Source organism: Drosophila gunungcola, unplaced genomic scaffold, assembly GCF_025200985.1.
Source record: "Drosophila gunungcola strain Sukarami unplaced genomic scaffold, Dgunungcola_SK_2 000001F, whole genome shotgun sequence".
NCBI lineage: Eukaryota > Metazoa > Arthropoda > Insecta > Diptera > Drosophilidae > Drosophila > Drosophila gunungcola.
In genome coordinates, this window is record NW_026453197.1 from 12,853,379 (window position 1) to 12,868,497 (window position 15,119).

At 38.5% G+C, this 15,119-nt stretch overlaps 3 protein-coding genes across 5 annotated transcripts; 1 reads left to right on the forward strand and 2 right to left on the reverse strand.

The window, feature by feature from the left end:
* Positions 1–719: 719 nt before the first annotated feature.
* LOC128262845 (calcium uptake protein 1 homolog, mitochondrial) lies at positions 720–4,386 on the forward strand. 3 transcript variants are annotated; one of them, XM_052997397.1, is made up of 8 exons: positions 720–1,134; positions 1,207–1,399; positions 1,907–2,066; positions 2,499–2,536; positions 2,650–2,764; positions 2,819–2,979; positions 3,401–3,860; positions 3,987–4,386. In XM_052997397.1, exons 1-8 carry the CDS (start codon positions 842–844, stop codon positions 4,139–4,141), a joined length of 1,575 nt encoding a protein of 524 aa, XP_052853357.1. In that variant the 5' UTR covers positions 720–841; the 3' UTR covers positions 4,142–4,386. The 3 variants fall into 3 exon arrangements, with proteins under 3 accessions (XP_052853357.1, XP_052853356.1, XP_052853358.1); XM_052997396.1 differs by lacking the exon at positions 1,907–2,066 and adding an exon at positions 2,232–2,394; XM_052997398.1 differs by lacking the exons at positions 720–1,134; positions 1,207–1,399 and adding an exon at positions 2,232–2,394 and having other exon boundaries at positions 1,932–2,066.
* LOC128262844 (myeloid zinc finger 1) lies at positions 4,384–7,349 on the reverse strand. Its single transcript, XM_052997395.1, has 3 exons — positions 6,929–7,349; positions 5,713–6,513; positions 4,384–5,648 (listed from the first exon to the last, which is right to left on the reverse strand). Exons 2-3 carry the CDS (start codon positions 6,506–6,508, stop codon positions 4,720–4,722), a joined length of 1,725 nt encoding a protein of 574 aa, XP_052853355.1. The 5' UTR covers positions 6,509–6,513; positions 6,929–7,349; the 3' UTR covers positions 4,384–4,719.
* A 2,475-nt stretch (positions 7,350–9,824) lies between these two features.
* LOC128262847 (uncharacterized) lies at positions 9,825–15,098 on the reverse strand. Its single transcript, XM_052997399.1, has 3 exons — positions 14,973–15,098; positions 13,024–13,905; positions 9,825–11,683 (listed from the first exon to the last, which is right to left on the reverse strand). Exons 2-3 carry the CDS (start codon positions 13,893–13,895, stop codon positions 11,029–11,031), a joined length of 1,527 nt encoding a protein of 508 aa, XP_052853359.1. The 5' UTR covers positions 13,896–13,905; positions 14,973–15,098; the 3' UTR covers positions 9,825–11,028.
* Between the last annotated feature and the right edge of the window lie 21 nt (positions 15,099–15,119).

Consider the following 15,119-nt stretch of genomic DNA (forward strand, 5'->3'; position numbering starts at 1 on the left):
ACTACTTCAGTTTGGTGTAAATATACTAACCATATTGCTAATAGCCGCATTCCACTAGCACATATTCGTACTTCTGACAAATATTCAGGTTTGGATTTGTAAACATTTATCGTTTTTAATACTAAAAGGATTTTGTTCAATGGAAAGCACTTCTTACAACGGCAGCCTAAAGATTAAATAAATTGTATATAAATACAAAATTATTAGTTTTCAACGTTTTATAATATTTCCTTAAACGAGTAGTAACATTACAGGCATACCATATCTATCTATCTAGGTGGCCATAAGCATACATTACTATAATATACAATAAAATAATATATTTTGTAAACCTGAGCTGAAGGCCCTAGCCGCTAATTAGTAATTTTAATTACTGGTCACCTCTTAATAAATAAAAAAAAATATAAATAATAAATGCAGGAATATCATATTAATAACTCTGACATTTTTGGGGTCATTCCGCAAATGCATAGCTTAGATTGGATGTGAGAAAATGATATCTTCTTAGAAATATGGTATTATCGTAGACGTGGGAAAAGACTTGTTTTCTATGAGTATTAGTATATTTACTAATATATTTTATATCTGAATATTTGTTGCGAGTGAAAAAAAAATTCTATTTCAGTTTAATCAACAGTTATCGTATGAACATTTTTTTTTAGCTTGTTCTGTTTCAAAATACTTGTTTTCAAACATAAACAACAGCCGTTGCACACCTGCAAGTGTTGGTATTATCCAGATTGCAGGATTCGGTAACACTAAAAAATTTGCGCATAAAATGCGCATAAAAACGAGTAGATCTATTTGAAAAGATAAAAACAAAAGAAACAGGACAACGATAATGTCTGTGCTGCGGTTCCTAGTGACGCGCCAGGCCTTGGCTGCTTTGTCGAGGCCAAGGACCTTCAACATACTCCAAAAACCATCCCAAATCGCATTGGCCTCCACTTTGTGCAACCAAAATAGCAATAAATTTGATCAGGATCTTACCAAATCGAGTGCCAATTTAAGTCTGACGCAAATTAGAGGCTATAAACGTTTCGGCCATAAGGAGGAAAAGACGCCCAATGTGACAAAGTACTTTCACATGTTTATCCTTAGCTTGTTCATGATTTCGGTGCTGGATTGGGGCAAGTGAGTATAAACTAACCAATAAAGTATTTTTGCAAAGTCCGAACAATTTACGATTATGGAATCTATTTATAGAGTAAAGCGTCTACTGATGCCAAAAGTGGACGCGGATGCTGGACAACATCCCTCTTCAGCGGCCGGCGTTAATGGCGAGGATAAGTCATCCGATTCCGAATCGGAAGATGGCGAAGATGAGGATGGTGGCTCGGATTTGCACCTGCATGGAGGAAAGAAGATCCGCGAGAAAGTCGGTTTCCGCGAGAGAAAGGTATTAGCTTGACGACGCTACATAAACCTGCTTTCTTTAACTCTGTAAAACGTCCTGTATATTTTGGTTTTAATCCGGTTTTCAAAGTCTAGTTCTGTGCACTATAAATTCTATTCTGAGCTTAGTTAAAAATGTATAACAATTTTTGTTATGTATTGTTCGGTATAAAAATGTATTGCTTTGATAAGTATTTTTTTTATAATAAGAATAACATGACAAACCTTATACAAATTTAAGTCATACTTAAATTAGCCTAGTTTTTAGTAAACATTTTTTTGGTTCATTTTATCAAAGCAAATAAATGGATTAAAGAATAATTATTAAACAAATTTCATTTAAAGCTGAGAAAACCGGAGCAAACCCCTAAAAAAAATAGTTTCAATATATTTCTAAATTTATTATATTACGTTTGCAAAAAATCTTTGTTTCTTTTACTTTTATGTTCGTGCCGTCTTGTTTTTACCCACTATCAAACACAAAAAAAAAACACAACTCATACACCCGAAGATCATTGAGTATGAGAACCGTATACGGCAATTCTCTACGCCGGACAAGATTTTCCGGTACTTTGCTACCGTGCGATTACAGGATGCCACGCAAACGATTGTCTGCATGACTCCCGAGGATTTTCTACGCTCCATATATCCGGGAATCAAGCAGCCAGATGGTAATTCTCTCATCCAGATGCCCATGTCTAGATTTATATTTATTTTTTTGACACATTTGAGTTAGCTTTAGGTTTTTTATATTTTGTGACCCTCAGTTCAGTGGAATTCATTTCGTTTTTCACATTTCCTACCTTTGTGAGCTAAAGTAATGTCGTTTGCCTTAGATAATTGAGTACGAGAACCGCATACGGCAGTTCTCCACACCGGACAAAGTGTTTCGTTACTTTGCCACCATCCAGGTGCCCGTGGCCGACGATCGTCATGAAGTCTACATGACTCCGACCGATTTTTTAACCAGTATGACGCCTGGCATGAAGCAACCAGATGGTATGTGTCAGAAAACAGTATAGGGAAAAGCTATAGAAAGTCCTTATTTATACTAACATTTTTAAGAGTACTTCTTGACTTGTAATAATGCTTATTTATTTTAGGCTTGGGCCTGGACCAATATCGTCGCTATGATCCTAAGGTAAGATTATTAAATATTTTTAATAACAGAACCCATAGCTGATATTGTAATAAAAATATTTTTAAAATATTTATTTATTTACATATTCATTAATTTCTCTCTCGCATTTTCAGTCTGTCGGCGACCAATTAAATCTTCACCTTCAGAAGGACAGCATTTTTTATAAACTTGGCTCCTATGGACTGATCACCTTCTCCGACTACATTTTCCTGCTCACAGTGCTCTCAAGTAATACGATATTTTCCTATAAATGTGGTAAAATTACCATGTTTCTTTTTACAGTTTCCCGTCGCCACTTTGAGATTGCCTTCCGCATGTTTGATTTAAATGGAGACGGCGATGTTGACTGTGAGGAATTCGAAATGGTGGCCACTTTAGTGCGACAGCAAACTAGCATGGGAACCCGGCATCGCGATCACGCCAATACAGGAAACACCTTTAAGGTAATAAGCCTTTCTTTTCCTAAAAAAAAAAAAAAACATAAAAAAGAGAGTACCTCGAGCCGTACTAAAAACGTTTACTTTTTGTATATTTGTATATTCTCTGTCTTTTGGCTTTGACCCTATATATTGAACGCTGTCTAAACTGTGTACATATCAAATCTTAACTTCCCTCTGTTTTTGACGTACTAACAGTCCTTAAAGGTACTTTGTGTGATAATGCTTATTAACTTTTATTTGCACTTTCGAATATATTTTGAAACATTCAAACACAATCGCACTTAACTAAAACTAAGTCACATTTTGCCTACGGTAGTAATACCACCGATGCACCTGCTCCCATGCACACAAGTTTAAATGTTTAATGTTCAAATAGAAATCAATTTAAAATATTAATTATCTTATTTTGATTTCCTTTCTTCAGGGTGTAAATTCAGCTTTAATCACATATTTCTTTGGCCCCAATATGGATGAAAAGCTGACAATCGAAAAGTTCCTGGATTTCCAGGAGCAATTGCAAAAGGAGATTTTGTCCCTCGAATTTGAGAGAAAAGAACCCAACGATGAAGGCAATATAACGGAAGCAGATTTCGCTGAACTTCTTCTGGCCTACGCTGGGTATCCCTTGAAAAAGAAGCAAAAGAAATTGAAGAGAGTTAAGAGGAGATTTAGGGATCACGGGAAAGGAATCTCCAAACAGGATTATCTGGATTTCTTTCACTTTCTGAACAACATCAATGACGTGGATACTGCTCTGACTTTCTATCACATTGCCGGTGCTTCAATTGATCAGCAAACACTGCAGCATGTGGCCAAAACGGTGGCCATGGTCAATCTTTCCGATCATGTGGTGGATGTGGTTTTTACCATCTTTGATGAGAACAGTAAGTCTTGGATCTTAAAATAGAGTTTAGCTAGCTAAAATTATATTGTTAAATTTAATTTAACAATGATGCACTTACACTCATGTTTTCTGTTTTATTTAACTAAATTATTCCAATCACTTTTAGATGACAACCAACTCAGCAACAAGGAATTTATTTCGGTTATGAAAAATCGTGTTCAGCGGGGATTGGAAAAACCCAAAGACACTGGGTTCCTTAAAATGATGCGATCGGTGTTCAAGTGTGCCAAGGAAACCAAGCCCGTACTGCTTGACATCTAAAGATCATTACATTGTGGATTCTCCCGCTCTAAGCGCCCCAATCTTAGTCATTTTTTTTACGCTTACTCCTTCTCTTTACTATTTATTTTTGTAGTTAACGTGTTCATAAATCGATTTTAGCTCAATCTCTTTAATTGTTGGACTCCAAAGCAGATTTGCTTTTGTATATTTCACCCACTCTTGTGCACTTAATAATTTAATTTTTTAATAAAAGTATATATCATAATATTTATAAATAAATACAATTGATAAGGCGCTTTAACAGGGAGCTTATCGCTTAGTTCAGTAAGTTTTCATAACAAATACATGTTGGACCAAGGCTCCTGATCAATGATTTCATTTTTGTTTCAGTTCTTTAGAGTTACATTCTTTAAAAGGCTTATTTTAAATGTAGCATGATAGCTGCTTAGTATGGGGAATGTTTTAGGATGATTAATAGCTTAAAGCCATGTTTTGACAAAGTTTTTGGATTTACAATCCAATTATAATAGATTTTGATTGATATATTCCTTATATCAATTGAAGACTATTAAGGGTTATAAAAATTAATAGAGTTAAATTCAAAAAAAAATCCCTCTCTATGCCACATCTACTTCGTCTTGCTCCTCGTCCACCACATCATCCACACTCATCCCGTATAATTCCAAGTCGTGCTGCTTGAGATGTGCCGTATAAGCGTCCAATTCCGTAAATCTCTGATGACACTCGCAGCATTCCAGGCAGTCTTCTATAGAACTCTCGCCATCATCATCACTTTCGTAATTGGAAGTAGTCTTTAGCTGATCTAGATGACTGGTTTTGTGATCAGCGTACTCCAGGTAGTCCCTGAACTTTAAGGGACACCTAAGACACTTGTACCAGCGATCTCTGACATGAGTGACCATGTGTTTCTTAAGAGTGGAACACTCTCTAAAGGGTTTTCTACACTTGGAGCAGCTAAACGGCTTTTCTCCAGTGTGGATCATATAGTGGCGTTTAAGATTATGACGAGTTCCGAATGGACGATGACATAAAGGACAGGGATAACATCTGCGACTGCGATTTATGGGCTTTCCCGATGTATTTCCATCATTGCTCAAGGAAGATGATGAGTTGGCACTGCTGCAACTGCGGGGAAGTGGTGGACGACTTGGCTGCATGGCTTGGGTAACCTTATCAGGCGGAGTTTGAATAGCTGGTATTAAAGTGACCAGCAAAGTCGGCGGTGTTTCTGGTTGTGGCTGTGCCTCATCCTCTGGCTCATCCTCTTCCTCCTCCTCGTCTTCTTCCATTTTCTCTGCATTCTCCTCCATGGTTCTGTCGCCCAACTCATCTGGCTGGGGTTTAACCATGAGATTCTTGCTCTCACAATCCGCACACCTGGTGGAATCCTGCTCCAAAGGTTGGCCCAAGTGACAGATCATGCAGATGAACCGAGGATCATGTGAGTGCCTTCGACGGTGCTTTTTAAGATCACTAAACTCCCGAAAACGACGATCGCAGAGATCGCATGGAAAAGGCCGCTCACCTGAAAGAAACATTATTAAAATAGATCAGTTGATATTTTCTATTGAATGTTCGATATTTGATACCTGTATGTATCATCATGTGACGTCTTAGATTGTAATTGGATTGCACTTTTTTCCCGCAGTCAGGACACTCGAACAGGTGACGTCCCCTTCTGTTGACATATGGACGTTTCTTTGCTGATCTCCTCGACGACGAAGGTTTCTTCCTGATCACTGGTTCTGGCTCTTGCTCCTCCTCTTGGTCGGAATGCACAATGATGACCTGCTCCTGGGGATTCTGACTCTGGCCTTCCGTTTGCTCCTGCACGTTTAAAACACAACTAACAGTGTTCGATGGAAGATTGATCTCTTCCTCTCCTTCGCTAATTGGATCCTGATCACTATCGCTTAGTTCGATTTCTGCCACAATCCTGTGCTGTTGTCTGGGAATAAGTTCGATATCTGGGGATATCCTTTTTATGGAAGAATTCCAGTGTGCTAAACTCCTGGCTGCGCTGATGATCAAACCGGGTTGGACCTCCTCTTCATCTAGTTCGATTACCTTCTGGTATTTTCGCGCCTCTGCTTCCCTTCTTTCCTTCTCCCTTTTCTCCTGTTCCTTTATTCTCTTTAGTTCCAACTCCTTTTCTTGCTGTTGCTGTCCGATTCTCCAAAGGAATCCCTTGATTTTCACATCATCTATGGAGACAAAGTTCTCTTCAGGTTCCTCGTATTCATATCTGACCGGATCGGGAGGAATTAAGCCGCAGCTGGCGTCGCAGCTAGCGTCGCAGCAGGCAGTGGCAGAGCAGCAGGACATAAGAGTGCAATCATTGCAACATTCCACGCAGGACGATGACTTTTTTAGAGCCAGCTCCATTTTGTCTGCAAGGATAGTAATATAATTAACAAGTTAATTGTGTAGAAATTTAAATAAACGCCATTCCTTAGTTTTGTTAATAGATTTTCTGGTGTATAATAATTAAAATCCCTTATCGCAGTGGTTAACGTTAATACAAATTAAATTGCCGTGTTACTATTTCAAACTTATAACCAGCAAAGAGATTTAGATACACTGGCTAAAGGTTAAAATAAATTTTAAATATTGTACTAATTAAAGCTAGTGCTCTCTTAAGGATGCTGACCAATCTGGTATACTAAATCTCCGAACGGTTCGGATAATTCATAAAGTTGGTGTAGGTCTCATCTAGTCTATACTACATCTTGTAAATGATTTGGTAGTTTGTACATTCCTTGGCAATCCTGTTAAATTAAGTAATGCTCCCCAACGCATACGAACCATATGATCAGCAAGGAGATTCCGATCCAATGAATTCTTCTGCAATCTGCAATCTACTCTTCTCTCTCCGCAACACTGCACTCCTTTTCTTCGCTTTTATCCGCAAGTTTTCTGCGCTCGGCGATGGCGATTCAAGCTGCGTCTGCCGTGCGAAGAAGTGAAGAAGAAACTGGATTCGCGATTCGCGATTTGCGGCTTGCCGAGCAGCAACCTCTCGACAAAAACAACAAATCGCCGCAAAAGTCGAGCTTCGGTCGGCGTCGACGCTGACTGCGCTGCGGCAGCGCTGCTCGCTCTGTGAATCAGCGAAGCGAGCAGAGAACAACAACAATACGAGCGGCGCTTAAGGCTTTTTTTTTGGTATACGAACGTGAGCCTTAACCCACCTCCCCCTTTTGCGTGTTAACTTGATTTTTCTTCGGGCCACGCGAAATACGAAAAACAAAGAAAATGACCCAACAACAAAGGCTAAAACAAAAACAATTACAGGCAGAGCAACAGGCGAAGCAACAACAACGACAACAGCTCATGATTTTCAAGATTGCTCAGACAGGCAAAGGCGTAGCCAGGATTTAAGTCAGGGGGGAAAGGAAGAAAGGACTACATATTAAAGGGGACAATCTAAAAAATTCCAATCTATTAAAAAGTATGTTGATTTTTTAATTATAGTGCAGGGGGTCTTTTAGTTGGGACAGTCAATATATTCCGAAATTGTTCACGCTATTTTCTGTTATTATCTTGTCCTTTTTGGGGACTACACTTTTGGAACATAAGCCGAAGCCAATGTTTCAATCTCTCCAACAATTTTTTTTAAATCTTTTACATTTATTCTTTTATTTTGTTAAAAGCACGGTACTGTATTTCAAAAGGGGGCAGCTGCTCCCCTTCTTTATATTCCTACCTACGCCCTTGCAGAGAGGCGAAATGAGAGCTGGAGAGAGGTGGATTGAGGAGAGTGGGTGAGTGGGAGTACGGAAGCGTGGAGAGAGCGGTGGGAGGAACAGCGGAAAAGGGAGCAGCGTGACCAAAGCGTAAAAGCAACAACAACAAACACTTCTAAGAGCAGCGACGCCGACGTCAGCGTCGACGCCAAAAAAAAATTTTATTGACGTCCGAGCAGCAGCGCCAAAGTAAAACCGTGCGCCTTCATTTTTATTCGCAATTCGAAATTGCTTTTCTTTTTATATCTAGCATTGTTGTTGGTTTCCTTCTTTTATATACATATGTACATATCCACACATCTACATATGTACATGCATACATGTTTTTCAATAATTGACTTAATTATTGGCTGGTGCTCTTTTACTCCCCATTTTCAGGATAAGCTTTTTCGAAAACATTTTGATCGTTTTTTATGGAGATAAGCAGAAATTTATATATGTATGATTGAAGGAAAGTTTTTCGATTTCATTTTTCGTTGTTAAATAAATATAACTTTCTTAAATTTTTTCTTTAATTTCAAGGGATAGTGCTTTTAACAAAACCAGTTGCGTTTCTTTTAGTATTGATTTTAGTGTGTCCTAAAAAATAATTGGATTCCATATCACGAACCATCTGCCACCAAAATATTTGAAAGTAAACGCCCATATGCCAGCTCTAAATTATGATCCCTGAGATCCTTCTTTGTAATAAGAATAGATTTATTTTTATATTTATTCTTACCTTATGAAAAGAAAACGAATTCACTTTAAAAATTATTGTAATTGGTAAATAGGTGAAAAAATCTAGTTGGCTACTTCCTTTGTTCTTTCTTATGTATTTAGAATTAATTAGATTTACATTTTTCAGAACTTATTAGATATTCAAAAAGTAAGCCCTTGATTTTAAGTGTCACTTTTGAAGGCTAGGATAGCGTGTTTTCTTCTAATTTGTATTCCATTAACGTGGGTAGTTGAGTTCTGCCCCCGGTGCCATCAAGCCAGATCCCCAGATCCGCTCTGAATGCTTGGCTAGGCTCCCCTTTGGTGTCTCGAACTCGGAATATTGGCAATCGTGACTGCACCGCTTACTTATTTCGTTCGCTATAAACTCGTTTATATTGGATCCACACACACGTCCAGTCGCATGAAGTGAACAGAACGAACGCCCACTCGACTTGGTCCGTGTGGAATCGACTTATCGGTCTCGGTCTCGGTCTTTGGCTTTTGGACCTCGATGTCAGCCTGGGGGATTGGCGTCCGTGTACGATGTGCGAGGTTCCAGTATCTACCCATGCACATTATTATATCCTATCTGTGTGGGGAACCAGTATGTCGGTGCTCGCAAATGGGGAGCAATGCTCGGCATCTCAGTCTCCAGGTGTTCGAACTTTTCACCGCCTGTGTATGCATACATACATATATGGATGGATACATACTCAAGCTTGGAGGTGCCTTACATAAAAGGCTTGTATATGGTTGCACGATTAAGTGCTCGGAGATATTGTTATTAACCTTGGGACTTTTCAAAATAGTAATTGTCTTTATCTTAGTATCTACTCGTTATCTTAATAAATTGAAAAGTATTTATAAACTCCTTTTAAATAAAGAATTAGTTTTATCATATTTTCTTGATGGTGTAAATAAATAGGAAAACTTTAATTATATACTAAAAGATTTTAAATTAAAAAAAAGGTTTTCAAATTCTTGAAAGCTTTTCATAAACTCCATTAAAATAAAAAAACAGTTGTATAATATTTCATTGATGATGTAATATAAATAAGGAAACTTAAATTGTATACTGAAATAATTTAAATTTAAAAAAAAGGCATGCGAAATCTTCAATTTTTAAGATGTTGTTTATTGTTTTTATTAAATATGATATTTTGATATGTTCAAATTAAAGGTTCGATTCCTATAACGAAAGTACGATCAGGACAAATGTACAAACCTCCATTGCACCAAAAGACAATCAAAAAATAAAAACAAACAATTGTGATCTATTGAAAAAATGTTTAATAGGCAATTCTTTCGTTTTGGATCGTTTCTAAGTATAACTTTTCTGAAACTACGTAAATTCGCTTACCATAACTAGAGTCGAATTGTAAACCTATATTTTATATGCGTATATAAATATAGATCAGTTTGTGATTAGGGATACGCGCAGATATCGCCTCGATTAAATTGGATCACATTACAGGCAATATAATGTTGGATTACATACATAGAGGAAACATATTTGGCAAAATTGGGTTTTTTTTGTAGCTAATTCTAGGGTGAGGCGGCGACTAATAACGAAACTAAAGTAACCATATATGGTATATGGGCGTATTAACTTTAAACTTAGATACAAAAAAGGGATTGTTTAATCGAAACATTGTAAATGAAAAACATATCATAACACAAGGATCGGGGAAAAACTCTGGCTATATATTATAAACCTTAGGCTAACACATTAAAAACAAATGTTTGCTAGGGATGAAAGGGCGAGAGAGTGTGTGTTTTTGATAGATGATATGCAAGATGGTTTAGAACTTGAGACAAACAACTTAACTATGTACAACGAAGCTACGGACTAATATTTAGCAAGTCGGGGGATCGATGAGAGACCCCAACTAAAGCGTGCATGTGATTGGGTGTTTTGGGTCGATTTTTTTTTTACAAAAATCATAGTACCGCTTTTTGATCTTTGGACTTTTTAAGGAAACTTTGCTTTGAATACTACAGAACATTTTAAAATTTTAAATGTTTGCTGTTTACATTACTTTTGATTTGAAATGTTTTTTCAAAGGCATCATTTCGATTATTGCTTACATGTTGTGTACCTAGGGTATAGGTACATTTTTGAAAAACTGTTTTTTTTTTTATGTTTCTCATCTTTCTTTGCATCTTTAATATTTTTGGAAATGCAATTTAATATTGAGCATAACCTTCACGTAGCTTTTAAATCCTTTTGACACTCTGCAACTTAAGTTTCTTGGAAGACAAGAGGCATGGCTATTCTTTTCGCTTTCTTACACGTGAACAATTAACAAGTTAATGCAGTTCCTATAGTTTTCAAAGTAAATTACATAAAATGAACCAAAGATGAACTCTTGGCGCCTGAGATTATTTCATTATTTAAGCATCCCTAAAATCGACCCCTAAGCTAAGCTAAATTGCGTACGAAACTCCACCCGATTCTTAAAGCTTTTGCGGCACATCCTTGCCGGTGGCTCCTGTTCTTTCGTGATTAACGACGAACTTCTTGGCGCCCGACAATCCCTGCTTGTTGATATAGAAGCTCTTCTGGGCCAGCGGCGAACCCCCACCATCCGAATCGACCACCAAGCGATTGAGGAAAGTGGCTGCTGTTTTGGCACCACTGTCGCAGGAGGATGACTCTATGCTGATGGTGGAACATCCACCGATGGAGGAAGTCTCGCTTTTGGCATCGTCCATTAGGGTGGCATCATCGACCAGGTCGTTGACCAGCACCTGAGTGCTGGACGATGCGGTGGACAGTATGGAGGAGGTGCGACTGCGGCAGGAGGTGAGCGTCTCCGATTCTGGTATCGAGATGCCCTCGTCGATGCTTTGGCTCTGGCTTCCGCCGGAAACGAGGCACATGGCCGCCTCCAGATTGAGCCCACTGCCCACTCCTCCAGGCGAAGCGGAAACGGGCGACGGACAGCCCGAGCTGCTGCTATTGTTATTGTTTAGACCACCTCCGCTCACCGTGTTATTTGTGCACAGCTTCGAGATGAGCAACTTGGGTGTTATCCGGCCATCAAAGGTACCGGAATCAGGACTGGGACACACCGACGAGGGCGATTGGCACACCGGTGAGGAGCCGCGACTGAAAAAGATGGAGTTATATTAACTTGAGTACGGAAATTAATTTTAATTCTGTTTGAGAATAGGGCAGTCCACAACATTATTTAAATGTCAGCGAAAATGTGCAAATGTTCTTACGAATTTCTTTGAGATTTTATAGACCCACACACAAATACACATTTTGCAATTCATTTTACTCGTGTTTAACTTATTGAATATTTGCTTGTTCATGTTCATTGCATTTCTAATATCATTTTAATTACAGCTTCGTTACAACAAATCTTTATAGCATTTATTTTTAGTCCTATGCAAAATATAAAGGCATCTACTATACAATTAGAAATGTAAATTAGACACAGAAAAGCTAAATATTATTTTCAGATAAGGTTTGAAGTAATTATTTTAGCTATTAAACAAAATTGGGTACAAAATTGTTTAATAAGTAAATAGGTAAACATAAAAATAGCTTTGATATGTGCCTATCAACATTTGCTGCTTTAAAAGTTTCTTATCGGGAGCGATTTTTAAATGCGATTTAAAATGCGATAAAAGCCTTTACTTTCTTAACTGACCAACTGTATTGTAGGTAAATAATGTCGTTGCTCTTAAAAGAAACAAAAACAAGTATAAAAAGCTTTAGGTCACTAAAAGCTTAACATAAAAATAAAGTTTTTTATCTTCTTATTTTAGGAACCTGATCAAAAATACTCGTACAAAAGCATGAGATAAACTTTTGTAAAACGTGCCGTGAGTTTAATTACCCCAATAGCTAAAAATAATGTAATTCAAATAGGTCGAAGCGTAAATATTTTTTTGTAAATAGTATCTGTCACATAAAATATCCTACTTTCATTTATTTAATTAGAAAAACCAAGAAAGTTAAAACTAGTAAATTCTGTTCAGTTTATATAACCATAAACAATTCATTAATAATCAAGAAAAAAATGGGTTAGCAAACTAAATTCAAAAGTTATGTTATGTTTAGGGAGGCAAGTTGTTAATGTTAAATATTTAAAGCAGGGTCTTTGAATCTTTTATTTTAAATAGACTTTTTTTGTGAAAGATCCACAAGGTATATAAAATTCAGGGAATTTTAAAAATTAATTAAAATATATTAACTCTGGACCACAGTTTCAGAAACAATTAGCCCAATTGGTAAACATAAAGTTAAGAATGCCAGTAGGCTTTCCAAAATTAAAGTCTAAATTTTAGAATCTAAAATAACTCCTTTTACAGTCCTGGTTTTGAGCCATGATTTTTTTTATGAACCTAATATATGTTATATTTTTGTGTTATGTTAACTAAGCTAACCCTTTCTTGAATATAAGTCAATCGATGCTTGTCGAGCTCCCAATGTCTTACCTTTCTGTGAATATCTTTTTCAGTGGCGGAGGAGAGTAGACACTCCAGTTGCTGCCCTGCGTGGGATTGTCGTCCAGCTCGAACTTCCGCTTGACGGGACCCAGTTGAGATGGCCTCATGGCGATGGGGGACATCGATCTCCTGGTGGCAAATGTGCGCCTCGTGGGCGACGGGGAGTAGGGCAATCTCATGCCGGCGCGATTGTTTGTGGGACTGGGACTGGAGCAGCCGGTGCTGCCCGTGGGTGGCAGACTGACCTGCAGGGGGTTGGAGAACTCGTCCGATTTGCATGACCAGTTCTCGGCCACCAGCGTGAGGTCCTCCCAGCTCTGCGAGATTTGTATTTCCCGATGAACTTCGCGCTCGTGATTGACCTCCCGGCTGTTAAGATCCGCGCATTCCTCCTGCCTCAGCTGCGAAACCCGGGGCGTTAGGCAAAGTGTGGCTCCATTGGCCGCCGTGGTCAATGGGCTGTAGCTGGCCGAATATCGCCGGGCTCGAGGAGTGAATATATTGAAGACGGGCGCCGGGGAAACCTCCCTCGAATTGGGCTGCGATCGTATGTGTATGTTCTTGCCGAAGCAATCGATGGATGGGACATTCGGCATCTGGATATCCAGCACCGGTTGGCTCTTCTTGGGCGTCTGCTCGTGCTCCTTGGCCGCCAGAGCAGCCGCTGCCGCTGCTCGTGTCGTCATCGGGGTCTTGCCCGTTTTTCCCGCCGGCGGAGTCCGGATTATGGGTACACTTAGGCAGCGTTTCAGGGTCTTGGAGCTGGCACTCGGTGGCGGCGGGTCCAGAGTGTCCATGGGCACCGCCGAGGGGCCTTCCTGCTGCATCTCCTCGCCACTGGCTTTCGTCTCCGATTCCATTGCCTTCAATCTAAAAATAGCAAGTGTTTACTTTTTGGTTCATAGGGTTATTTATATACCCTTGCATAGGGTATGGCTAAATTGGGTATCAGCTGTAATGCAATATCAAGAGTTTCGTTGTGCATTTGTACTTTTCAAGTCTACTAGTTTAGGAACCGTAGTTTAGAACCAATTTTAGGCAAGTTAAAATAATAATTATTAAACTATTAATCTCTGTTATTTTAATAATTGTGCTAGAACCAGTAGGTTAAATCAAACAAAGCTTTGTAACATTTAAAGGTAATTCTATCACAATGGGTTCCTTTGTTATATTTATACTTTTGTAATCTTGTCAGATTGCAGTTTATTAACCCTTCGAAATCATTATAACTTTGGTTTAATTGATGATTACATTACATTAAAGTCTATCTAATAAAAATAACCTATTGTGGACCACTTCTTTAGAACCTGGAATATTTATACAGTTTTAGTTTGATACGTAAATTTGTTTATTGTGTATCATAATATTGTAACTGTTTAATTATTATTAAAAATTGATTTATTGATTGATTAAAAATTGCAGCCCTACTTTAAGCTGCCAATGGAGCAATAATACCAAATGGCCACAACTCTGTTGAATCGAAAGATAAATAAATCAAATATCTTGAATTGCATTTCAAATGGGTTCTAAGGATACTGCATATATAAAATCGAAAATCGCACCAGTATATCCTTTAGTTCCTATTAGAAAGATCGCAGTGCAAGCGCCCCGGTGACCCAAGATAGCCATCTATTACCAATTTCTGCACTATTTTCCGACCGCCAAAGGTGGCTGAGAATTTCCCGATTTTCCGCAGGACTTCGGGGCGCTGCGGCAGCGCTGCCGGCGTCTCTGCCGCCGCAGGCAGAGATACTGTCTATTTTTTTTCACCCACAAACTGCGTGCCCTGAGAGTCAACTTTTTGCAGGCAATTTTCACGCCCTAAAACCCATTAGCCGTCTTAAATAACTGCTGATTTAGCATCGCCAAAACGTGGAGAACACTTGGCACTACCTTAAATGCCCACAAAACACGTGCAATTGCCTTAAAATACTTACAAAATTGAGTCCTGTGATTGTAATTTTCAGCTACCCGTTTAGTTTTTTTATAGTGTTGGCAGGCGACCAAATACGTGGGACCACATACACGAACAAGCCGAATGACATACCGGGCATGGCCTATTAAAATATAAAGAAACTTGATTT